This window comes from Stenella coeruleoalba, assembly GCF_951394435.1.
Source record: "Stenella coeruleoalba genome assembly, chromosome: 5".
NCBI classification, from domain to species: domain Eukaryota; kingdom Metazoa; phylum Chordata; class Mammalia; order Artiodactyla; family Delphinidae; genus Stenella; species Stenella coeruleoalba.
Genome location: NC_137150.1, coordinates 115,837,860 through 115,865,001, shown reverse-complemented (window position 1 = coordinate 115,865,001; position 27,142 = coordinate 115,837,860). Strand labels below are relative to the sequence as shown.

The following is a 27,142-nucleotide window of genomic DNA, read 5'->3' as shown; positions in this document are numbered from 1 at the left end:
ATTTGGCCTTTTAGAAGCTATTGAAAGATTTCAGGCTTTCCTTGGACGGATGGCTGACTCTTGATTTGAGGAGGAAAATGAGCCCAGAACTTCCTGTTGTGCTGGAATTCAAGAAACTCTGAGAATGTGAAGATGTTCTTTGCTAGAATACAATTACTGAAAGTCTGTCAATGGCCAAAGATAGGACATAATTGGGCATCAAGAATATTGGAGATGGGCTTCCCTGGTGGCGCAGCGGTTGAGAGTCCGCCTGCCGATGCAGGGGACACAGGTTCGTGCCCCGGTCCAGAAAGATCCCACATGCAGCGGAGCAGCTGGGCCCGTGAGCCATGGCCGCTGAGCCTGCACGTCCGGGGCCTATGCTCCGCAACGGGAGAGGCCACAGCAGTGAGAGGCCCGCATACCGAAAAAAAAAAAAAAAAAAAGATCATTGGGGAATTTAACTATGGAAGGTGCTTTGGCTATCTTGTCATATAACAAACCACCCCAGGATTCAGTGGCTTAAAAAAACCAATAATTTCTTTTCTCACAGTCTTGTAACTCGGGCAGGCCTCTTGGGGGACAGCTCTCTGCTCCATTTGGCATAGCTACGGTGGCTCGTCGGGGACTTGGGGATTTACTCCCAAGATGGTCTCTCCTACAGCGCTAGCGCACTGGCTCTGTCTGCCAACTTGGAGGGCAGCTGGGGCCGTCACAGGAGCCTTCAATGTTCCTTCATGTAGGTATCTTTATGTGCTGCTTGACCTTCCTCACAACAGGACGGATGGGTTCAAAGAAGAAGGAAGTGGAAGTTGGCAGTCCTCTTAGAGACTAGGCTTAGATGGAGCGCAGTGATACAGCTGCCACATTCTAGAGACTTATCAGTGTAGTCACAGCCTCAGCCTCATTCAGGGGATTGGAGAAATAGACGCCCTCTCTCTGCGGGGGGTGTGACATAAGGAGGTTGTTTGAAGTTATCAAGGAATAATGTTTAAGTGTAGCAAGGGCATTCTGATTATCTAAGAAAATTTCAAAAAAATTTTAGAGATACAAAGTGAAGGTATGTAGGAGTGAAATGGCTTTTTGTTTGGGGTTTAAAATATTTTAGCAGGAAAGAAGAAGGATAAGGATAAAACAAAATATCTTGATAATTTTTTTTCATATAGGTGATGGAAATACAAAGGTATTATTTATTTATTTATTTATTAACATCTTTATTGGAGTATAATTGCTTTACAATGGTGTGTTAGTTTCTGCTTTATAACAAAGCGAATCAGCTACACATATGCATATATCCCCATATCTCTTCCCTCTTGCATCTCCCTCCCTCCCGCCCTCCCTATCCCACCCCTCTAGGTGGTCACAAAGCACTGAGCTGATCTCCCTGTGCTATGCGGCTGTTTCCCACTAGCTATCTACTTTACATTTGGTAGTGTATATATGTCAAAGGTATTATTGAACTCTACTTTTGAGCATGTGTGACAATTTTTTAAAAATATTGGGATTTGAAGTAATGTTATAGCTCCTAAAAGAGACCCTAAGGAAGAGATTCAAAGTTTTAGTTTCATCTGGTTTTGATTAAATTTTAATATTACATCTTCTCAAAATATACCTTAAATAATACTCCCCACAGGTACTAACTTTGAGAGAGTATGCAGAAAGAGCGAACCTTACAGGGCTGCTTAGGCTGTTGGTAGGAATCATAGAAAGGCAGCTAAACACAGAAGGCTGCTTGACATCAGTGCCTATGATGTCTGATTCTTTCATCCAAGAGTGTGAGGACTTAATGCTTTGAGCTTCTGCATCGATATTCAGACCCTGAAGGGAAGGGAAAGGGAACTGCAGCCAGTGCCCACGACTCTGACCTCACTGACCCTCTGCATCAGTGCCAACAACTGTCAATCTGCAGACCAATTCTTATATGAGAAGAACAGCTCTAATTAATGAGTAAGCACTCAGTCAGGTAGTCTGTTACATGAAATTCAAAGCTTTCTTAGCTAATAACATTCCAAAGCAGAAGTTGCCAATGCAACTCTCCACATATTCCTAATTAAAGGATAAGGGACTACTGTAGATGTGCTTTCCGGGAGTACCAGAAATAAATGTGGCTTAAAGGAAAAATAAGTCTGGGACCAGCTGAAGAATAAGCCTGTTTGCAAGATGTAAATTTAACTTTGCAGCAATTCTACCTTAGCATTTATAGTCAAAAGAATGAAAAGCAGGGACACACAGAGTTATGTACACTCATGTTCATAGCAGCATTATTCACAATAGTCAAAAGGTAAAAGCAACCTAAGTGTCCATCAACAAATGAATAGGTAAACGAAATGTAGTACACATATACAATGAATATTATTTAGCCTTAAAAAAGAAAGAAATTCTGACACACACTACAACATGCGTGAGCCTTGAAGACATTATGCTGGGCGAAAGAAGCCAATTAACAAAAGACAAATACTGCATGATTCCACTGAAATGAGGTATATAGAATAGTGAAATTCTTAGAAAGTAGAATGGTGGTAGGGGCTGGGGGAGGGAGGAATTGGGAGTTAGTGTTTAATAGGTATAGAGTTTCAGTTTTATAAGACAGACAAATTCTGGAGATGGATGGTGATAATGTTTGCACAGCAATGTGAATATACTTAATGCTACAAAACTGTACATTAAAAAATGGTTAGAATGGAAAATTTTAAGCTATGTATATTTTACCACCATAAAAAGTGCTTATCTCAGTATCTTTCTATATAAGAGATCCAACATTATTTTAATTAATGGAAGAGATAAAAGGCACGGGAAGTGGGGAGGCACATGGTACCAGAGCCTCAAATTAACCCTTTGAAGGGAATGTGTTACTTTTATATTGGAGGATGACATTTTCTTCAGGGTGTGTTTCATATTCTCAATTTAGTTAGGTAGGCCTATGATTATTTTCACTGCATTCTTCCTCCAGGTTTTAGGAATATTATTGTCACCTTTGAAATCTCTTTACAAAGATCATGGTAAGTCTTACTCTCTCATTTTGTTAGTCAGCGTTCCTCATTAATTTAGAAAATTGTTCAATAAAGACCCATCTCATTTGATAATGGTCTGTGAATCCTGGGATTATGGCAGGGATTTTACTTCGTAGTAATCTCCCAGAACTGTCCAAACAGCTGTGAAGGCAAGAGAGAGCTACAGGGGGCACAGCAACAGGGGGCTAAATCTGACCAAAATGAATCTTTTCTGCTTTTCGCTGGTAAGTGTTTTTTTATGTGCACCATTTATATCCTCTTTTTTATTTTATTGTATGGAATTCGGGTTTACCCTAAACTTCCTAAGTGTTATACTAATACATTTTAAGGTTTCATAAGAGAGTCCACATCAGGAAAAGGAGGAAGCATGTTTTCATTAAAGAACGTAAGCCGACTGTATTCAGAGGAAGTAATTTACAAAAAAGTATACATTTATCTATAACAATGACTAATTACTTAAAATTTTTATACTGAATTTCTAAGTGGAATATGTAAATAGCATTTTTGAGGAACTATTTTCTTTTTTTTTATTATTGAGTATGAGTTTTTTTTTCAAAATATGCTGCATTTGGGTTGCTGGTTTTGCTTTGGGACATTCCTAGGAATCAAAATTTCTTCTTTATTGTTTGAGTAATGAATTCTGTTCGATGTTGGTTTGGTTAACCTACCATGAGGCAGCTTTCTGAGTTACACAGCACTGTAAATGCAAGGTACAATAGATTAATCCACTCCTGCAGATGTGCTCATTCAGGGTATAAGCACCTCTCAAATTCTTTTTTACATTATTGCTTTTTTTTTTTCTTTAGCCTGAAGTGGATCAGTGGAAGTTAGCAGGTAGTCACAGATATGGAAATACTTTATAACTCTAACCTGCAATTGTGACCATCTGCCAATGCAGAAAATGGATTTCAAAAATAATTTTATTCATTTCTATATGTGTTTACAGCAGGGTATTATGCCTATTCATTGGTTTTTCAAGATGTCTGTGGGAGATCCCTGTCATTTGAGGAAATAAAATGGTTTACTATGATGTTTGTTTTCTTTCCAAATTGCAAAGAAGATTAACATAACTGCTAGAGATGGTGCTGACATAGGTTGTAATACCTAAACAGGAGGCAGTTTAAGTCAAGATAAGGGATTTAATCTTAGAGCATCTTGAAAAATAAAATGGAATTGTGAGTTGTGGCAGGCTGAATCACTGAGTTCAGTTTGCCTATATAGTCCCAATTTACAAAATAAATGCCAGTGCTCAACTTTGCTTTGTGCCATATAAATCTGACTGGAGAAATCCCATTTCGGGTGATTTAAGTGGTATTGTGCATTCTTCTCTAGTTGCTCTGCAAGAGCTATATGAGGTTTACATGAATATACTTCCCATGGAGAGAGGCAGTGTAGCGGCACAGATGATTGTGTTCTGAAATCACTCTAAATGGTACTATAATCAGTATGCTAATGTTTCTATAACATAGCATAGCTCAGCATACTGTGGCATACATTTTGTAATCCTGCTACGAAAGACATATAACCACATAATGAGCATGATTGTCTTTCTCTGTAATATAGGCAAGAAGGCACATACTCAAAAAGAATTGCTTCAAAGCTATGCCTCATGGACTCAATTTGACTGCAACTCTTTTCCATCTTTTAAAGTTAGTTATCCTTAAAAATTTCCTCGCTCAGAAACATATTGGATTAGGCTGAGCCATCATGAACACTAACTAAAATTATGTAAGCATTCCGAAGTTTATATGTGATCAAAATTAATTATTGCTTTGATAAGAAAATGTCCACAAGGTACCTGGGGAAAAAAATCAAAACTATTTTAGGTATTTTTATTCCTTCCTGGGGAATAAATAAATAATGTTATTTAGCGTATGGGCTCTCAACCAGGGTGTTGTGACACCCTACTGTGCTGTTATGAGTTGTGAAGAAGGGGCGGGGTTACAGTTTTTGCCAGGAATTTGTGCATAATTCAAAACATATTTTATCTGTGCCTGTAGGAATGTGAACATATGGGACACAGCATTTTAAAAAAGAGATTTAAAACCACTGATTTAGTGGAACATTTACAGAATTAAAAAGTGGAAGTGGATATAAATATATTGACCTTTAAATCTCTAGGAAGGAGGGGATTTAAAATATTAAGCATCACCTAAAAATTAGCACTCAGGAAAGTCAGTGAAAGAGTTAAACTTCTCTTAAGTGTAGGGGGAAATTGTAAATCTTTTAGTAAATGGGGTTTTTAAGAGAAATATAAAGCCAAACTCAATGAACTACCCGTTTTGAACCAAGGATACTATAAATAATCCATTAAAGGTGATTGCTATTATTTTGGATCTATAAACTCCAAACGGGGTCTATCTTTCAAAAGGGAGGCAGAAATATCCTTTTATGTGTGCCACTCTGAATCCAGAATTTTTCTTAGAGTTTTACATCGTGATGAGGTTTTTAGAAAGCTTGCTCATTAGAAGCAAGGTGATTTTCCTGTTGAGCTCATCATATAGTTACAGAGTTTAATTTGACTTTGTAACCCAATAAGGCTACAAATCAATTATCCCTGAACCATTCCTTCAGTGATTCGAAATGCTGCCTTTATGTTTATTTGGTGTATATATTTTATCCCAATGGTTTATCTCCATCCTTCTCTTTATTACTGTTCTACATACTATTAAGGTAATTCTAACGCCAACTAGATACCTTACTCAGAATACCCTCTCCTTGTCTTTCTTCAAAATGTGGACTTCTAAAGTCTCTGTGCTTCTATATAAATACAGAAGCATCTTATCAAGTTATATGAAAATCTTTGATAGGATTTTGATTAAAATGAATTTGAATTTTACACCTTTAGGGGAACTTGACTTCATTATGAGGTTGAGGCCTCTCATCCGCAAATATGGATAGCTCTTCATTTATTCTAATCTTCTTTCATGGTCTTTAATGATGTTTTATAATTTTCTCTATAAAATTCTTTTTTAAAGAATTTTTTTAATTTAATTTAATTTATTTTTTTTATACAGCAGGTTCTTATTAGTTACTTTATACATATTAGTGTATATATGTCAATCCCAATCTTTTGCTAACTTTATTGCTAGCAGTCTAAGAATTTTGGTTGCTGTTATTATTTGTTTTCCTAATTTGTTTTTGCTGATTTATAGATACATTATTGATTTTCAGATATTGATACTGCAAATAAGTAGTTTTGCTGAATTTCTAAAATTCTGGTAGTCTGTGGTTTTTAATGCAGATAATCTGTAAGTTTTCCTCTTCTTTAGCAATTATACCATTCTCAGCTTCTCTCTCTCTTTTATAACATTGACAAGTAAAAACACTATAATGGTAGGCATCCTAGTCTTGTTTCTAACATTCATTTAATTACCTTTAATTGCATCTTCCTGAGGTTTTTGATAAATAACTCTAATGAGGTTGAGGAAGTCCTTCTTTTCCCAGTTTGCTGAGATTTTATCAAGGATGAGTAATAATAAATCTTTCAAATGCCTTAGAATATTTATTGAAATTATAAGCTTTCTTTTAAACACGTTACAGTATATTTAAATATTGAAACATCTTATATTCCTGTATTAAACACTAACTGGCCATGGTATATTTTAAAATACATTACTAAATTTAATTTTGTTAACACTACAGTTAGGATTTCTTAAAACTATAAGTAAAATTAGTTCATAGTTTTCTTGAAATGACGAGAAATATCTGTCATTTTATTTTTCTAGAATTCCTATTAATCTGATGTTGTAATGCCTCAAAACGTCCTCCACACTTTTACCCGAATATTTCATGTGTTTTCTATTTATCCTTTTATGCTGCACCCTGGGTGAACTCCTCAGCATTTGCTAATTCTTTTGAGAGGTCCAGAGTTCATCCCAATTTTTGATTATTTAATACAAATTTCTATGATTATATTATTCATTTTCAAGACTTTTTAATTATTCAGTGTTTGTTTCCTTTCTGCCTGTTTTGGTTTCATCACAGGTTATTTATTTTTAATTGTATATTCCGTTTTTATTTAGCTCTGTGAAGATAATAAATATTTTTCCTGAAATTATTTTTCATCCATTTTATGATTTTAATTTCATCTGGAATGGAAATGGCTTTATTTTCAGATTGTCAATTCAGTTGACTCTCTTTCTCAGCATTCGATCCCTTCCTGTGTTTTGGCTAATGTTGAACGATAACTCTTTTTCTCTTCTCTCTCTGTGTCTCTCTCTGTGTGTCTCTTCTCTGTCTCTCCCTCTCCCACTCCTCTCCCTTTCACCTCCATCCTCCCCTCTCTCTCTCTTCTCTCCTTCCTGGCCTCTTTACATTTCTCCATTTGGTTGTAAGGCATAAATCTCCAGGCTCTCCGAGGCCCCAGTTAAGAACCAAGGCTTACATTGCTGGTCCAGGGATCTCATCCCAAGGTGATATTTGATGTATTACTGATCCATCACTGAGCCAGCTGGCAGCTTGTTTCTGATCTCAGTGTGCCAGCTGCATTGTTGAATTTTGCTTTTCTGACCTACAGCTTCCTAGAAGCAAGAGCCCCAGCAGCTATGGGTAGGAGATATTTTCAACCTCTTTTCATAGCTGTGGGTACTGCTGCAGCCCATGGATTTCAGCACAGAGTTTGCTTTATGTGGAGGAAAGCTATTACACATTACACCACCAGGCCCAAGGTCCATCAAGGCTGCCCGTTTGTGGGTGGACAACTAACAGGTCCAAAGCTTAACTTCCATGCACCACTTTGTGCTTCTGTTAGGTTTTTGGTTTCCCTACATGTTTAGGTATTTAGAGCACAAATGTCTTAGAGCTTACTTAAGTCTTTCAAATTTTCCCAATAATTTGCCATGTGTTTGGAGCAGAAGTTACTTGAATTATGGAACTGTAGAACACATTGGTTGAAATTTTTAAAGGTAGACAATGTGAATACAATTCAATCTTAACTTTGCTTGTATCTTAATAAAATATATTTTTAAAGATGAGAACATTTTCAGTGCAACACTCATTATTTAAAGCAAAAAACTTTTTCATAATCCAGCAGACCTTTGTTTTGATGCCACCATTATCAGCCTCCCCAGTTACTATGTCTAGAAATTTTCAATATATTAAGTGTATACCTCTTTCCCTTAAGGTTGTTTCCAGATGACGCCATAACTAGACCAATTCTGTCTTAAAAGGAAAAAAAACATAAGAAGCCAATTCAGTTAAGTTTGCTTCCCAAATACAAAGGGGATTTAACACAGAGTTTACAATGGTTTTCAATGCAAACTCATACATTCTAACATTCAATATTCCATGAAAATATAAAAACAAATGAACAATATTATTTATTAAGATAAATACTGTAAACATTAATATGAATGCCTTTATTGTACTTGTGAAATACTTTTGCTGTTTCAAAGCAAACACTGTATTCATTTCATCCTGAGAGTTCCTCTGTAAGGTGGATAAAACTGCAGCTTTACAGTTGAGGAAGCTGAAGTACAACAGATTGTGTTTCTTATACAAGGACATGTACTAATTAGTACTAATTAGTACTCTAATTAGAGGGATACATATAACTAAAACCTATGACCTGACACCCAACACAGTTTATTGGTGTCCAAATAGGTCTTTATTTAGTACCTCAAACTTCATGTCTTCGTCATGCTTCTTGAGAAATTGCCACATTTTGTGCATGGCTCCCCAACACTTAGAGTTTTGTTTGAATTCCTGGCTCTGTAATAAGTGCTAAGAATGCCTCTCTTTACTGTCTTGTTCACTGTTGAACACTGGCATACCATAAACTCGTAATCCCAATGCACGGGATCATTTAGATGGGGTACTGTATAAAGGTGGGTAGATGGCTAGATGACTTTTCAATGAAAATTATCATTTTATTTTTCCTTGACTCAGAAATCTCTTTATTCCAGGAGGGCTCTATGGACAGCTTATATGAGCCAGTCCCAGAACAACAACCTCACCAAGAGGGAACTTCTGGTAGAACTGATTCTCTTTTCTCACCCTCTGGGGAAAATGGAGACTTACACAACAATCTCTTCATGGTGAGTGAACCTTGAATGGATCACCTCTTCTCTATTATATATTTAGAATCACTTGCTTAATGAAATCTGTTAATACAGCAAAAAGACCCTGTTTTCAGAAAGTTCTTCATTTACTTTTAGTTTCTGCTTTGCTCTTCACTGTGTCTCTTACATGATTTTGGCTTATTAGTATGAACTACCATTTACAAAGTATGCATTAGGTGATTATATAACTTCAGTCACTTAACCAAAAGCAACCTTATGACAAAGAAATAATTGTATTGTTTTCTAGATGAGGAAATTGCAGGAGAGAAATACAACATAATTTGTTAAAGACTATAAACCATTAAGTGGTAAATCTGGCAAGTAAATATACATATGCCTGCATCAGCAGTTTACTGGTATACCAGGTTTTTGGGGTGGATGCGGGGAACCTGAGATTTGTATAATAGCCTTTGCCAGTTTCCATGGTGTGAATGCTCCTGCCGTGGTTGATTTCAAACTACCAATGGTTTAATTACAGGCTTACAATACCTGAATATTTAATTATTCATTCTCTCTAGTGTCAACTCCAGCACACCTCTGGCTGCTTTAAAGTCTGTGCTAACCACTTTACTGAGCTGCTTCTTAAATTTATGGACACACACCATCAACTTACTTACAAAATATTGAGTATTACTAGAATGCAAAGGCAAATGGTTTTTGTGAATTATATTTATAATTACTAGAGGCATAGAGTTCTCCGTGCTCAGCAAAGTTGACTCTGTTCCTGTTTTACAGTGCAGGCTGTTTTCTTAGTCAGTTGTGCTGTATTTGTGTTAATCCCATTCTAATAAACTTATGTGGCTTCTATTATGACTTAGGACAATACAAAAGATCCTACGTCTGCAGCAAATAAAGAACTTCTCTATACTTGTAGATTTAGATGCCACCTCTTACCCTTGCAATCACACATTTCCCCAATAACAAAAAATAATATTAACTACACTAGATGATGTTATATATGAAATTATCTGTGTTGATCCTTACAATAAACCTTTACAGAGGTTTAGAAATGTTGAGAAAGGCTAAATAACTTTCCCAGTTAAAAAGAGGATGACCCAGGATTCAAACCCAGATATCTTTTTGCTCTAGAGAAAGCGTTAGAGTAAAATACCTTCGAGTTTTGTACTTGCCTGTACAGCTACCAGTTTTATTCTTCGGGAACATTGAAAACTTCTTATTTTCCCAACTTCCAGAATGTTTCTGTTTCCCAGAAACTTAGATCAACTGAAAGGTAATGTACTGTAAGTTAGTAAACAAGTTCAATAATAAGTCTCAGTAAGTAAATATAATTTTAAAAATTTAGTGCAGTGGAAACTCTTCCCTCAACTCTGTATACTTTTTAATACCCAGAAGATATTGATGTTGACAGATATGCTTAAGAGGAAGCAGCAATACATTTTACATCTTAATGTGAGAGACAGAGAGAGACCATTTACAGTGATACTGTCAATTGACATTGCAAACTGTTTGGAAGCATTTTTACGCTACAATTAAAAAGAAAAATTGAATAGGCTGAAAAGCCTGAAGATATTTCCTTAAACACGTGAGTTTAATAAGTATGCATGAAAAATAAACAAGTTCATGGCCAGTCTAATAGAATTGTTATCAAACTTCATCTACACTGCAAAAGTAGATGAGAATAATAAAAACATGATTTAAATTGCTACAGCTCTCTCTCTTTCTGTCTGTATATTTCTGTCTTTCTGCATATATAATTAAATACTGAGGTATATATATATATATTTTATATATGCATATATAATATATATACTCACTAATTTTAAAATATATACATATATACAAACATAAATGTGTGTGTGTGTGTATATATATATATATATATATATATACTGAAAAACAACTGATTCAATTATTGATTCTACTATTCAATTGGTGAATTATACCAGTTGTATCAAATTATCATTGATACCTACTTTATTCCTAATTAAAATGATTCCACAGCTTGGATAAAAGAAGGTTAGTCTTTTAATAATGAAATTTAGTGATTTAGAACTTTCCTCCTGACTTTCCATCTAAGCCTCTGAAGAATGGATGCTTTTTTTCTCCTACTTTCACTCCTCACTTTCCTTTTTTTTTTTTTCAAGGAAAAAAAGATTTGGACCAGTTTTAATAGAATTGGAAATAGATTCTTCTTTTGGATTAATGTTCTGAAAATACTATGAAAACATCCCTAAAGTTAATGGAGTTATTCCTCAAGTTCCGAGAGTCCTCAGCCCAAATGTATTTGTAATTTTAATTTTACTGGAAAGGAGAGGTGCTCTCAAACTTAAACTCTTTACACCCAACCCGACAGCATATCTAGTTGTTACAGTGGAAATTTGTAGCCCATACTAAAAATGTCACTTGCCCCATGAATTGAAGAGAAAAACCAAAATGAAAAAAGAATCCTAAGCTTCTTGGCTTCCCTTAAAGCTATTTTATTTATGCATACTAATTAGGAGCTTTGCTATGTGGAAAACACCATGTTAATCAAAATGAGGAGTTACACAGGTGGATGGAAGATGCTCCAGAGTCCCAAAGCAGATGATCAGTTGTGGACCAACTGCACAATTAAGGATAGAGAAGGCATTTAAGGGAAAGAAGTTAATGTTGGGATTTTAAATGAAGAACATCAAAAATATCTAGTTTACATTTTAATTGCAGTTCTAGGAGGGGTTGGTAAGGGAGAGCTGGTCTAAAGAGAAATTGATTTAAAATGAGACTTTATTAAATTTCATAAAGGTAAATAATAAGAGATCCACTTATAGTATATGGCAAAGCCAGAGAGTTTTGGAGGTCTTCTGCCAAAAAAAAAAAAAAAAACTAGCTATAAAGTTTGACAGAGTGAATGATCATGCAACTAAATAAACATGCTGAAAGAAAATAGAATAACATACTAGCCTCACTGGAGATTGACTACTTTATCATTACATTGGTTAAAATGTAGGCTGTTACTCCTTGATCCTCTACCTATTTTAGCACCTCTTTATTATGTCTGAAGCTAATAAAGAATCTTGAATTAGAAAAAAAGTAAGAACATAAAATGTTTGTACCTCTGCCAATTGCGGTTAACAGGATCAAGCCTGAATTATCAGGCTTGCCATCTATATTGATTGAAGTTAGCAAATAATTGTTAATTTTCCACTTCATTTTGTATCTCATAAATTAAATTGGTAAGATATTTGAACCTTTTCAAAAATGAGCTTAAATGTGGAACAGGGGAAATGTCTGTATTACTTGTATGTTGCACAAATACTCATTCAATGACTACTGAATGAATGGATCAGTGAAGGTTCATTAATCAAACTAAGGAAAGTCTTAATAATGCAGAATGTATGATGCAGTGTCATACGTGAGCCCTGGAGCTGGGCAGATATGAATTCTCATTCTAGCTCTGCACTTACCAGCTATTTGACTTGGGAAAGTTGCTTAAATTCTCTAGACCTCAGTGTCCTCTTCGTAAAATGAGGAGAACAATCCTAGGTATGGATTCAGCTTAGTTCAGTTTCAGAGAAGAGCATTCCTTCTTGCTACTAAGCACCGGGGTTAGAAGGGCAAATATGTCACTGTAGAGCTGCGGCTAGAACTACTGCCCCAGGCGACCTGTGTGTGTACTGCCCATGAGCTAAGAACAGCTTTTACATTAAAGCAATTTTTTTTAAAACAAAAATAGAGAAGACCATGCCACAGAAACTGTATATGGCCCACAGAGCCTAAAATATTTCTATCTGACTTTTTAGGGAAAAAGTTTGCTGACCCAGGGAGTGACATTTTTAAAAAGAGAAACAGGTGGACATTTATTTAATAATGTATTTAAGCAAGTATATCTAAAAGATTATTCTTTCAACATGTAATTATTATAAAAAGTTAATTTTATATATATATATATATATATATATATATATATATATATATTTTTTTTTTTTTTTTTTGCCATACGCGAGCCTCTCACTGTTGTGGCCTCTCCCGTTGCGGAGCACAGGCTCCGGACGCGCAGCCTCAGCGGCCATGGCTCACGCGCCCAGCCGCTGCGCGGCATGTGGGATCTTCCCGGACCGGGGCACGAACCCGTGTCGCCTGCATGGGCAGGCGGACTCTCAACCACTGCGCCACCAGGGAAGCCCGTGGTGTGTATCTTATATATCTCAATTCAGATGCTAAAGTTTCAATGGTTAAAGTGAATCCTGCTCCTAATGAAACAATAAAAATTGTGTATTTTTTGACCCAGCTTCAATTTCGAAATTAAGATTAAATTAAATTAAAATTTAGTTCTTCGATCGGACCAACCAAATATCAATTGCTCAATAGCTACATACCGCCAGAAATGGCTACAATGTTGGACAGCATAGAATTAGAGGCTTGAATTTGCTGGTGATGTTGAGGCATCAGAGTAATCAGATAATATAAATCCCCTACTTTACTTATAAAAGTATATATAAGTATATATATATAAGTATACTTATAAAAGAAATGTAAAGTATAAAAATACTTGAAGATAAACAGTTATATACTTTTAGGAAGAGACAAGACCAGAGGGAACAAGTATATTAACCAATAAGGAGGCTGAGATTAATGACTTGTCTGAAATGAGGGATGGAGTCAAGACTGCAGCTCTGGCTTCCCAAATACTAATGTTCTTTGGCCTTTCTGTCCCAAGCATGTGTGTGTGTGTGTGCTATGCATGTACGTCTATGCAAGATTTAGAGAGAGTAGGAGAGGCTGAGTGTGAGAACATGTTTTGGGGAGATGAGAAGTGAAGAGGAGGGGAAGATAGGAAGATAAAGAATCCAACCTTTTTATATGCACATTAAATACAATCTGATATGTATATATATATATATGTATGTGTGTATATATAAATATATATGTATATATAGGACATACAGAGAGAACTTGAGATGAGCAATGAAGTTAATAAACTTGAGTTTTATTCCGGTTCCCCAGGTAGCTGAGAACTGTGTATCCTTGAGAATGTTTTTGAACTTCTCTAACCCTAAGTTTTCTGAGGAATAGAACATGGATAAAAATGTCTGTCTCTTGGTTTGTAGTGAGGATCAAATGTTAAAACAAATGTTAAGCACCTGGCAAAATGCATGTTAATGTGCATTTTCCTTCCTTTAATTTGGTATCCTTGATTAAATGACTTTAAGTCAAACTCTCATTTGAGCTTGGATGTCGTTTTAAAATAACTGTTCAAAATAATTTGTAATCAACACTCCTTACCTAAAAGCATTGATTTTTACCAGGCTGGACAAGAAGAAGCAACAGGATTTATTGTTACGTGCATTAGAAAACCCAAGATTTTAATCTCCACAAATTGCCTCAAATCATGAACACCCAGTTTGAGTGCAATGTTTGACATTCATTCCTAGATTTCCTTCCATGTGTAAATAACAGTAAACAAGAAAATCTATCACGGTGGCTCTTGCTAGCCTAATTTATAATTCAGGTGCTGGTTTTTTTGGGGAGGGTCCATTTTAACTTAAATATTTTAAAATGCAAGTTTCATTTTTTAATGTACTCACATTCATCAACATTCTGCACTGATAAAAAGCACTGGAGAAATCAATTAAATTGTTCCCAGCTACCAGATGTGAATAAGAGCGTAATATTCATATTTTTATGAATATGTTTTAAAGACATAGTTTTAAAGACAAATGATACAATACATGTCTAACAGTTGGTTAGAGCGCAGCACTAATGAATGATACAATACATGTCTAACAGTTGGTTAGAGCTCAGCACTAATGAGCCCAAGGTCAAGGGTTTAATCCCTTCTTGGCCAGTTAGTTTTGCTCTTTTCCGTAGCCACTGGCAGGATCTATGACCCAGCCTGCCATCTTGGCTGTGAACACCACTGATCATTAAGGAATCTGGGTTGGAGGATGAGGCAGCACCGGCACAAAACCATTACCCACTATCGGAAGAGCGACTGAAGGGAAGAACAACCCAGCTGGTCAGTAGTTTATCTGCCCACGAAGATTTTCCTTCACTATAATCAGTCTTCAGGCGACTAGTGCAATTCTCGGCTCTCAACTTAGGAGAATTTATGGGGCGATGGTAAGGACCTTAAGAGAGAAAACTGAGGTCTTGCCCTGGCTTTGTTCCTAAATAGCGCTGAATAAGTCATTACACTATCTGGTTCTCTGTTTCCACCTCTATAAGATAATAAGGTTAGACTAGATGGTCTCCAAGGTCCCTTGCTGCTCTAAAATGGTTCCATGTGTACACTTTAAATTTTTTGGGAAGGGGGAGTGTTTTCTAACCTAAAACACTATTATTCTCCTTTTGGAACTGTGGAAGGCAGACTTTTAAGATGGCCTCTAATGAACCCTCTTGTATAAATCAGGGCTCTGTAGAGAAATGGAACTGATAGGATGAGGATATATAGAAAGAGAAATTTATTTTAAGGAATTGGCTCATTGGCTCCAATATGGAGGCTGGCAGGTCTGAAATTTGGAGGGCAGGCCACCAGGCTAGAGACTCAGGGAAGGGCTGATGTTGTAATAAGAGTCAGAAGGTAGTCTAGAGGCAGAATCCCCCTTCCTTGGGGGGCTACAGTTTTTTTGTCTTAAGACCTTCAACTATGGAGATGAGGTCCAGCCACATTATACGAAGTAATCTGCTTTACTCAAAGTCTACTGACTTAAATGATAATTTCACTTGGTGTTTGACCAAATACCTGAGTTGTGTGGCCAAGCCAAGGTGACACATAAAATTCACCATCACATCTGCCTCTGGTATTTACGTCTTTATGTAATACTCACCTTTCTTTGTGTGAGACTTGATTCCAATAGAATTTGGCAAAGGTGATAGGAAGTCACTTCCATGATTAAGTTATAAAAGACTATAACTTCTGTCTTGCAAGAGGACTGTCTCCATTGCTTTCTTGCTTGCACGTTATGGTGAAGCAAGATCTCATCTAGAAGAGGCCCAGGTGAGCAGCATTCAGCCTACAACCAGCAAGGAACAGTGGCCTTCATTTCAACAGACTTCAGAAAACTGAATGCTGCCAACAATCACTGAGTGAGCTTGGAAGAGGATACTCTTCCCAGCTAAGCCTTTAGATGAAACCTCATACCTTTGGGCCAATAACTTGACTGCAAGCCTGAATCAGAGGACCCATTTAAGTCATACCCATATTCTTGACACACAGAACCTGTGAGATAATCCATGTATATTGTTTTAAGGCATTCTATTTTGGAGTAATATATTGAATAGCAATAGCTAACTAATACAGGACCTAAAATTAACCTGATAAGTTATTGATCAGGATTAATTTGAAGATAACCAAATCCATGTTAGCTAATTTAAGCAGAAAGAAATGGATTACAGCTTAAAGAAATCTCAGAATTGTTGGGAGGCTGAAGATAGATACTCTAGCCGAGCTTGCAGAAATTACTGAGAAGCACACTACAAAACTTGCCACCCCCAAGAGCTGTTGCTTCTGCCACCATCAGGAAGTGTCCAAATCAAGAAGCTACTATCATAGCAGTAGGCTCCAGAACCACACTCTCTCTGCTGAGATTTGCTACATTAAAAATGGATGCCCACACCTTATCTTTTCTCCCATTTAGTCAGTTTTGAATCAGTGTCTTAAGTTTGCCCGTGTGATGGATAAGACCTAAGTCACATATCTCATCCTAGTAACAATGGGAGTCCTTTCTCTCTCTCTCCCTCCCTCCCTCTCTCTTTCTTTCTTTCTCTTTTTTTCTCTCTCTCTTTGCTTCTTTCCTTCCTGCTCTCCTTCCATCCTTCACTTCTCCTTCTCTTTCTCCCTTCTTCTTCTTCTTCCTCCTTCTTCTACACATTGATTTTAGGTTTAGTGAATGACAGTTGTCAACTACAGTAGAAATATGTATATCAAAAATATCTAGAGAATAAAATAAGACACTATGTAATTAAATGCTGTATTATAAGTATCAAGCCCAACTTCTACAATATTTCTCAGAAGGAATTTCAAAAAATAAATAATGTAGTAGTCAGGAGCACAACATTTGAGGGTCAAATAAACTTTATTAAAATGCCAGCTTTGAAATTTACTAGCTACATGATCTTGGACAAGTTCCTTAAATTCTTTAAGCCCAGTTTCTTCTCCTATAAAATGAGGAAACTGCTTGTTACTCTCATTCATTATTTGAGAATAAAAAGTGACAGTGCAATTAACATTATTAGCACAGTGGCAGGCACAAAGTAAATGATCAATAACGTGTTATGACTAAGAACATGATAGTGGTTTGTGGTTTAACGGTGCAAGTTCAGTGGAGAAGGTGAGATTTAAGCTGGGTTTGTAAAGGAAGAACTACAGCTTAAAATGGTGAAAGGAGGGCTTCCCTGGTGGCGCAGTTGTTGAGAGTCCGCCTGCCGATACAGGGGACACGGGTTCGTGCCCCAGTCCGGGAAGATCCCACATGCCGCGGAGCAGCTGGGCCCGTGAACCATGGCCGCTGAGCCTGCGCGTCCGGAGCCTGTGCTCCGCAACGGGAGAGGTCACAACAGTGAGAGGCCCACGTACCGCAAAAAAAAAAAAAAATGGTGAAAGGAAGGTAAGACATTATCCCTGAACATTGTCCTAACATCTTCCAGAAAAGGCCTTAAAAATCATTTAGAGCCAAGTGTCTCATAAGCAGATAAATGGACACTGAAATGTGACATATTCTTAGAATAGGTGAGTAATGAAGTCATGGTAGGTGACTGCCAGGTTGGTATTCTAAACACTCAGCTGCATTTCTTACTTGCCTCCAAACTATTAAAATCGGGAGTTCTTGTGTTCTGTCTCCATATTAACGTCAGGATTGACATAGCTATGAATAACATAGACACTAAAGGAAGAAAATGAGACTAACAATGGCATCCCATAAGCTAGGTCTTCATCAAACTATAAACAAGAGGAGTCAGTGTCAAAACAGTGCATGTAATCCTTTTCTTGATTTCTAGATTGTGAAATGACTCATAACAAGTTGACATATAAAACATAGATCACCTTCATTAAAAACACTGCACTTTTCTTTCATTTTTATTTTTTACCCATTATATCTACGATCACATACAGCTATTCTTCTGCCACCAATTCATATGTGAACACTTTCTGTTGGTTTTAATTAGTTTCCTCCCTTAAATAGAAACTTATGTTAAAATAAAATAAAATCAATAGATTGAGGTTAATTATGCCCTATTCTCTTTTTTATTTCCTAAGTTCATGATATAATTACTAATTGAATCTAAGGAAAGCCATGCTTATCTCTTTATTCATGTTTTAAAGAAAAAGCTGTAAAGCAAAAAAGCCCATTCCCATTTTAATTTTCTCTTAAAACCTTTTGTCATCCTTACTGACTTTGGATTGAAATATTGTAGATAAGGAAACATGGATTGTTTTTACTGGAAGAGATTTTCAAGTTCCTGTTCACTAACCTTCATACTATTGATGTAGAGACAGTTCTGAGAGGGTTCTTGGAACTGGCCCAGTTTAGTAGCAGACCTGAGAAATCAAGCCACGTTCTGGAGTGCCAGTTCGGTGCTTTTCCACTGTAAGGATGGAAGTTGATATTTTTACCCATCTTATTTCCTATCACACTTCTTGCAAGTTTGTTTGGTTTGCTTTTGTTCCATTTGTGGCTATGAGGATTAAATAAAATAATGATATAAGTGGCAGGTAACATGAAATCTAAACATTAGTTGTCTTTCCCCTTTCTAAAACCTTGTGTAAATATAATTTCATAAGTCAGAACACATTTAAGCCTACTTAAGAAAGTTCTAAAAAATGATAAAAATGAACTTATTTACAAAACAGAAACAGACTCACAGACTTAAAGAATGAAATTATGGTTACCAGGGGGGAAGGGTGGGAGGGAGGGGTAGACTGGGAATTTGGGATCGACATGTACACACTGCTTTATTTAAAATAAAATGCCTTTCCATGAAAAAAAATGGAAGTCTGGAAAAGAATCTTTTTGAAAAGGAAGAACCTTTTATAATGCAAATAACCATCCTCTAAGTATCCTATTTTGCCATCCTGGATATTTATAACACTGTGAGAGGAGTTTGTTAGTTCAGGATTGATAGAAAGCTCACTTGGCACACCACTAGACGAATGACAAAGTTCTATGCAGTTTACCAGCTCTGTCCCTCATGGGTTAGGTACAGTACCCGTGCATTCTCCAGGCACTGCAAGCTATAAGGTCTGCCCTGAGATGATGAGCCTTGTTGGGACGCCATACACCACCTGCTTCTCTTGGGGAAATCAGAATTCATTAGCGTATAGGGTTATTACTCTTTGACAGGAGCTGGTGGGCTGGCAAGAAAGTCTACTTTTCCCATCACAATGAGCTGAGGTTGCTTCTGCTTCTTCTTCTTTGTTGTATTCTCATAGGGGGATAAAATCTGTTTTCCCTGAGAACCATAATTTTATTACAGTAATATACTGGGGGGCCTCCAATGTGCAGTCTCTCATCTAAATTCAAAGATTCCTGAAGTGCCCCTTTTTTTTTTTTTTGCGGTACGCGGGCCTCTCACTGCTGTTAACCAACAAAGACATACTGTATAGCACAGGGAACTATACTCAATATTTTGTAATAACCTATAAAGGAAAAGAATCTAAAAAAGATTCTTACATATATATTCTTTAGTTATATACATAACTAAATATAACTGAATCACTGTGCTGTACACCTAAAACTAACACATTGTAAATCAACTATATTTCAATTAAAAAAAAGAATTATGTGCAAAAAATACTGAATTATTCATATTAGTACTTTGATAAAAGTGTGCTTTCTGAGTTTTTTGTTTAGTAGTGGCATATAGTATTACATTTCTCTAGCCACTCTCTCTTCTGGCCAACAGTTCGTTTGTGGGATCTCTGATCTAGACGACAGGGAGATTTTGTATCTGTGTAGTCAAGTATTGAAGTAGCATTGTGTACTCATTAAGGCATCAGGCATAAAATCCCAGTTTTACCACTTACTAGTTATGTGACCTTAGGCAAGAATTTGACTGCTCTGTGTCTCAGTTTATTCATGTGTAAATTGAAGACACATGACTGTATAAACCTCACGGGATTGTTGGGAGGATTAAATGAATTACTCCATGTAAAGCATTTGGAAGTGTGCTTGATAATCCGTAAGTGTTCTGCCATTATTACTTCGCAAATGTGTTAAATCAAGAAATTAGAAAAGCTATAAAAGTCTTGTCATTCTTAGTAACTTGCTTTAACCACCTGGGCTCAAACTAGCTATGTTGACTAACATGTCTCTTTGTGGTGTGATCTGTTTGATAGTTTAGGAGACTTCTTCATGTGATTTTTCTCCACATGTTTGTAATCAGGTGTAGAGGCAGGATGGAGGACCTCATAGGTGGCAGGACTCCCTCACACGGGTGATGGTTTGTTATCGAGCACACAAACTGCCTCCTCGTTTTGAGAACCGAGCTGAAAGCTGGGTATACGTTTTTTCATCTCTCTGGTGCCTTTCAGTGCACTTCAAAATTAGCCCACTTTATTAAATTTGAAGCATCATAAGCATCCTCTTTCCAGATGTCTATTCGAATTTTTTTAAAGGGAAATTCTGTGAATTTCCCTTTCTTTTTTTGAACATCTGTGGGAACTTTATTGAAGCCTAAGAGGTTAAGAAATGTCCAGACATAAGCTCATTCAGTTTGGATGTGGCATTCTTGGAATCACAGTATTTTGATATTAGTTAAAATAATTTTAGTTATGCAAGTGAATTATCTTTATTCTTGCAAGAGAATGAGTTGAATAAAATAGAAACTGGGTTAGCTTATTTGAATAAGAAGTTATATGTATGTATGTTTATGTGTGTGTGTTTGTATTTATGTTCAATTCTTACCTTATTATCAGAATTCCATGTAATCATTAATGAATAATTAATCTAATGAGAAATAACATCTGTAAGTATCTTCAGTGTGTTTGGAATCATGTAAGGATTTTATAAAGGCTAGCTCATTTAATCTTCAAAATTAGGAAAATCATGGAATCCAACAGGATCCTGAGAGCAGCGGTCATTGATGGTGGATATTTGAGAGAAGAGCCACTTGTAATTCTTTTTTGACTCTAAAAGAGTGTTTGGTACATAACAGATGCTCAATAAATGTTTGTTGAATGAACTATAAATCTATGAATGAATGAATTATATGATTCTAAAGAATACATTAGAATGAAAAATATGAGTAACATTTAACCAAGGTAAAGCACTGTATGTATGACCCTAGACATGTCAATTTACCATCTGGGACCTCAATTTATTCATTTGCAAATCAAAGGTCAGATCTCATCAGCTCTTCAGTCTTAAAAATTCACCATGGAATTTACACCATCATTTACTGTCAGTCATTATTCTCTGTGCAGAAATACCTTTCACATTTCCATTAGCTGGTCAACAACAACTCCTGACATATTCTTCACTTCATTTTTCCTTTTGACTTTGTGATTTGAAAGTAAGATTTAAAAACGAATAACACAAGAAACAGGCACATATTAGACTCAATCCCAAAGGACAGTCAACTGTAACCACTGCATAAGAATAGAAATATGGCAGTTGGTATCCAAAATTTCTCTATTCTTTTAAATGACACCTTCTCTCTCTTCATTTCTAATTGTTTTTAAATTTTCCTTAATTTGACCTAGTTTCATAGTTATGTGAAAATGCTTTGCTCCTAGAGCCTACTCTCATCTACTTGAAAAATAACATAGGTTGGACATATTCTTTAGTTTCTACTGGCCCATTTATAATAATTTGTCTACATTTCATATTTTTTTATTTTCCTAAAAATTGCCAGGGATAACAATTAAATTAAGCCACAAACTCCCTAGTGAATGAAAGGTAAGACTAATGATTAGTGCTTGACTTAGGGGATAATGAAGGCTAACAGGAGCAAGTTTTAGCTGGTATTGATGGCAAGTGTCAAATTAATGGACTAGACAGAATGATTTCACTGACTCTGAAATGGTATTTTCCTTTTGTAGTTCAGAGTATCACGCGTGTACCGCACACACACACACACACACACACACACACACACACACACACACACACAGATATAGTTCTAAAAATAAAGCTATGTTTAGTCCTTCTTGACTTGCCCCTCCAGAAATAAAGAACCTAGGGTCTGAACTCCAAAGTACATGACAGTCTGCTTATGTAAGCAGACTGCTTGGTACAAGAAGTACTAAAAATTGCTTAACCAGTTCATTAGTCATCTACAATTAAGCAACACCCAGGGAAGAGAAGTCTTATTCTTATAAGTAGATGTTGCCCTATTTGAGTAATCCCTTTCCTTCATATAATCACACCTGAGACTGAATTTAGGGTGCTTGACTCTCCCTACCCTCTTGTAGGAAGAAGGTTACCTAAGGAGAACTACATTAACTCTCTCATCTTAATAAGGATTCGAAAGAAGTTTTAGCTCAAAATCTTTTTCAAAGTATTCATTACAAGAAAACTCTTTAATAAAAGATCCCCAAACCTAAGCTGATTCATTACAAGCAAATGTTGGATGACCCGGATTCCAGTAAAATAGAACGAAGTAGATAGTCCCTAGAGAATGTTGTGACAACGTATGTTCTAAAAATAACCAGTCTCCATCTATGGTCTTATGAAATTCTTTCAAGTCTTGGTCCAGATGTCTCTAAACCTCAGCTCAGAAGCTAATTGTGTCCCTTTCACTACAATCAGTAACTACATATATTTAACCAGTTTTGGTCCAACATCTAATTTTATTAACTTAGCTAAGGCTTCACCCAGCTGAAGCAAGAGGCTGTGCTTGAATAATATGCCCTCTGCCCCAATTCAAACACTTGGGGCTCAATTGCACAGAAGTTTTCTGTCATCTGGAATTAAATCTCTTTGGTAGCAAAACACAATGAATTATTGATATAATAAGTAGATTCGAAAAGTACTATGATTCAAATGATAACAAATACAAAAGATATCTAATGTTTCCTATCTTTCTTATTTCAAATCCATCTTCTGTACTGCTTAACTCCGGACCAGACACCTTTCCTCTTTATACTCAAAAGAGGTAGAATTATTTTGAAGAGTGCAAGATTCACAATCCAAAGAAATTTATCTAAACTCACATAACAAATTAATGAGACTCATGACAATGGATTCTGATTATTGAGACATAACTGGCCCAAACTGCATAGATTATGGGAACATGGAGTTTGCTCCTTCCTAGCTATATTCCAAATATGTATGAGAGGAAAATGCTACTACAAAGATGGGTGGCCATCCCCTTTCCTGATGACCCTCACAAAGCTTGTGTGTCCTCTGATTGTGGTGAAAAGGATACAGTTAGCTTCCGGACTGAGGTTTGGAGACTTCTAGACCAGACTGAAAAAATTTCATAAAAAGACCATGGTTAGAGATTGATTATTTTTAGGACCCCTGATGACAAAGCACAGAGAATCGAAGGAGTGATCAATCTAACCATTAAGTCCTCAAAGTCTGTTGATATCCCAATTCACCTCAGGGCTTGGTTCGTGACTCCCACATTTTTACCTTCACCCCCACATCTCTTCTATAAGACGTTGTCCTCTGGGTGATCCACAGGCATCTTAACTTGGCAAAACTTGTTTCTCGAGTTGGGGACTGATTATTTCAGTACATGGGTTTTCAGTTCTACCCAACAATGTGAAATAGGTAATTCAAATTGTCTTTGAAGTTAAATCTTGATAAAAACACAATAAGGGTTTGAGAAAGGTCCCCCTCAGTTACTATGTAGGGGAAAGTTTCTCCTGAATTTTACAGTGCTCAGACTAATACTGTCAACTATTGGAATAATAAAACCAGCTTTGAGTAACATCTGCAAAAAGAATACTGAATCACTATGCTGTATACTTGAAACTAATGTAATATTGTAAGTCAACCATACTTTAATTAAAAAAAAAACAACTTTCCTTTTTCTGATTTTTGTTCACCACTCCTTCCAGCCTTTGCTTTTCTCACTACGTGGAATATTGGTCTCAATGTCCTTTACTACACAAATTCCTACCTCGCCAAACAAAACCCTTCAGAACATGGTCTGTTGCCTATCATATAGTAGGTGTTCAAAAAACACTGAACATCAAAAACATAAATGGTTTTTGAATGAAGGAGTGGATGAATGAGAAAGAGAATCTGAAGAGTTCTTAAAGGCGCCTGGAAGCAGTTTAAGCTCTTTCGAGGATGGTGAAAGATGTGGCAACATATTTCTTCTGCCAGAGTATAAGGGATTTTACGTAGCATCAGCGGCTCTGAAGAAAAAGGTCAGATGAATCACAGGTGTATTTCAACACACTTAGGGTATTGTAATAGGCTACTTTCCATCTTTCTTAAAGAAAGGTAATGTAATTAACATACTCTGGTATGTGTCTCTCCCCCTGGTCTTGGTGGGTTGAAGGGGGATATAAACTTGAGGCTACAAGGATTTAATTACAGGTTTTTGTTTAAAAGACTTGCTCACTAACTGTCACGGACTTACAATAAGGTAAACATTTATCAAAATTACAAAGACAAAGAGAGAAAAAAGTAAAAACTAGAAGCAAGATTCTACTAAATAAAGTACTAAAATACAGTCATTTTACTAGGAAAAGGCAAAATGAACTGCATTTGGATTATACTCAAAGATAAACTATACTTGAATTCTCTGATTTCTTGGGGTAGTAGTATTTTATTTTACTTTTTATTTTATTTTACAGGAAGTTTCTCATTTTGAGAATGCAAAACCAGAAAGAAAGTAAGTCAAATTTACTTTGAAAACTTTATGTTCTCTTAGTTCTACAATGTTGAATGGACTATTTTAGTGGGTTTCCTGTCAAAGTGCTTTTTTAAAAATCGTCATGTACAAATCTAGGTATGCTTTACCCTGCTAACATTTATGTTTATGCTTATACTTAGGAAACTTGTGTTGTGACATTCCTGTAGACTGGGATGTGAAAATTAAATTTTCAGAAGAAGAAACATGTGTCTAAACTAGACTCAGATTAAAGTGGAAGCCTACTCGAAAACATGTTTCTATCGGTGAACTATTAATCTTCTGGAGTTCTCCTAATCCAAATAAAAATGTGTTTGCAAAGAGATTTGGGTTATTTAGGTCAGGCTTGGCTTTATATTCAGCACATCAAGCTGCCAGAGGACGTGACACACACATGTTGCATAAGGTAATGAGATTTTTAACTAATAAGCAGGAAATACATAGCAGCAGGAAGTTGGTTTATGGGGAAATTTCCAGATTGGTTGCTGATGATACAGAAGAACGGCTTCCTTGCACTCTGGAATGGTCTGAGACAAAATTGTTAACATGTGAAGTTCTTTCTGGATGTAGTCTTTTTTGACAGCTCTTGCCTCTCCTCCTCCCCCAAGTACTTCCTCCCACAAAACATTTTGTGCTTTCATAGTCTTTCCTTCCTTTCCTGCTCAAAGCTTTCTCCCAGTAAGGATATAAAATGCAGCCATAGTAAGTAGATAATTTCATGATTAACAGTTTAGAGCACCTGCCAGGCAAGGGTAGTTGCATTTTAGTCATAGTTACCTACTTAAACTACCTCAGTGGCATTTGAAGCATGAATGGGAGTAAAGAGGGTTTTTTTAGCAGGGTTCTTCTCAGTCTTAAAAATCGCCCCACCTATGTAGCTGTTTATTCTATCCATGGATAAGGAACTCACTAATCCCAAATCAAATACTTAAACAAAATTACAGCCATTGGCTGACGATTGATGCTTCTACAGATTAGAAGATACCTAAACATGGAGGGGCAGAAGGAATTAGGAATCCTTAATTATTAGGATTAATTAAGGATTAGGAATTAGGAATCTTCAAACATAAGCCAAATCAATTAACACGCTCCTCGGATTCCAACCAGTTAAAGTTGAAGACTTTCCTGAGTTCCTCAATTCTTTTGTCCATCACTCCCCTGAAGGGAATAACCTCTCCTGTCATTATGCACCTACTTCACTTTATAATATTATAAGTAGCTTTATTGGGAACACCTGTTACTTCCCAAGAGTTGTCCTGAATGAGCATTTTGCGTTAAAAAATTAAAACAAACCAAAATAAAATGGTTAAGAAAGAAAGAAAGATTATATATGTAAGTTTTTGCTTACAACCCTGAGCTTAAAAAAAAGGTGAATAATGGAAAACACTCCAGCTCTAACAAAATTATTTACATGTACACTATGTGTGTGTGTTCACCCAATGTGTAAATTGATTAACATAATCAAGTATCAATTTATAGTCAATCTTATTTCATCTCTACCCATCTGACTCCCCACTCCCACCCCCCTCACTGGGTTTTGTTTAAAGCATATCAGACAATTTCATGTTCCAGTATATCATTAAGAAACAAGAATTGTTTTTTTTAAACATAGCCACAACACCACAGCCGTACTAGAACAAAATAAGAAAAATAACCTAATATCACCAAGTATACAGTCAGTATTAAAATGTCTCTGATAGCCTCAAGAGCTTTTTTAACAGTAGCTAGTTTATTTGAATCACGATCCAAAGAAGAGCCATGTGATGCATTTTGTTCATGTTTCTTAATTTATAGGTTTTTCTCCCCATTTATTTGCAGAAGAAACTGGATTATTCGTTCTGAGGAATTTTCCATATTTTTTAATTTTACTGATTGCATCCTTGTGTGTGTGTATGTGTGTGTGTGTGTATGTGTGTGTGTTTGTGTGTGTTTTAAACATGTGTTCTCTCTTCTGTTTCCTGTAAATTTTTAGTTAGATCTCCAGGCTTGATAAGATTCAAGTTTGATTATCTATCTGTATATATTTTAAAAGTAGGTCATCAGTGACTGTATATTTCCTGTTGCATTACATTGGAAGCTCATATATCTGGTTGTCTCTATTTTTACAACTGTGAAGTTGCTTAATGGGTTCAGATGGTATCAGACTGATCCATCCAGCACTAAGTTGCCCATCGGCCTTTCAATTAAAAACTTTAACAGCAACTGGTAATTACTGCCCCGATTTATTGTTTCATTAGGGATTGTACAATAGTTACATTCAATTTGCAATGTTCTTTCTGTATTTATTGAATAGAATTATTTGAAAAAGAACTTTCCCATATGAACTATTTGATTATCTTG

At 36.2% G+C, this 27,142-nt stretch overlaps 1 protein-coding gene across 1 annotated transcript in view; it reads left to right on the top strand.

Annotated features, from left to right (window-relative positions):
* The first annotated feature begins 690 nt into the window (after positions 1-690).
* Positions 691-27,142, top strand: part of SAMSN1 (SAM domain, SH3 domain and nuclear localization signals 1) — a 135,986-nt gene continuing 109,534 nt past the window's right edge. The window contains exons 1-3 of the mRNA XM_079922283.1: positions 691-718; positions 8,897-9,028; positions 24,747-24,784. Coding sequence (XP_079778409.1) covers positions 707-718; positions 8,897-9,028; positions 24,747-24,784 — 182 coding nt within the window. The 5' untranslated portion in view covers positions 691-706. The remainder of the gene's footprint in view (positions 719-8,896; positions 9,029-24,746; positions 24,785-27,142) is intronic.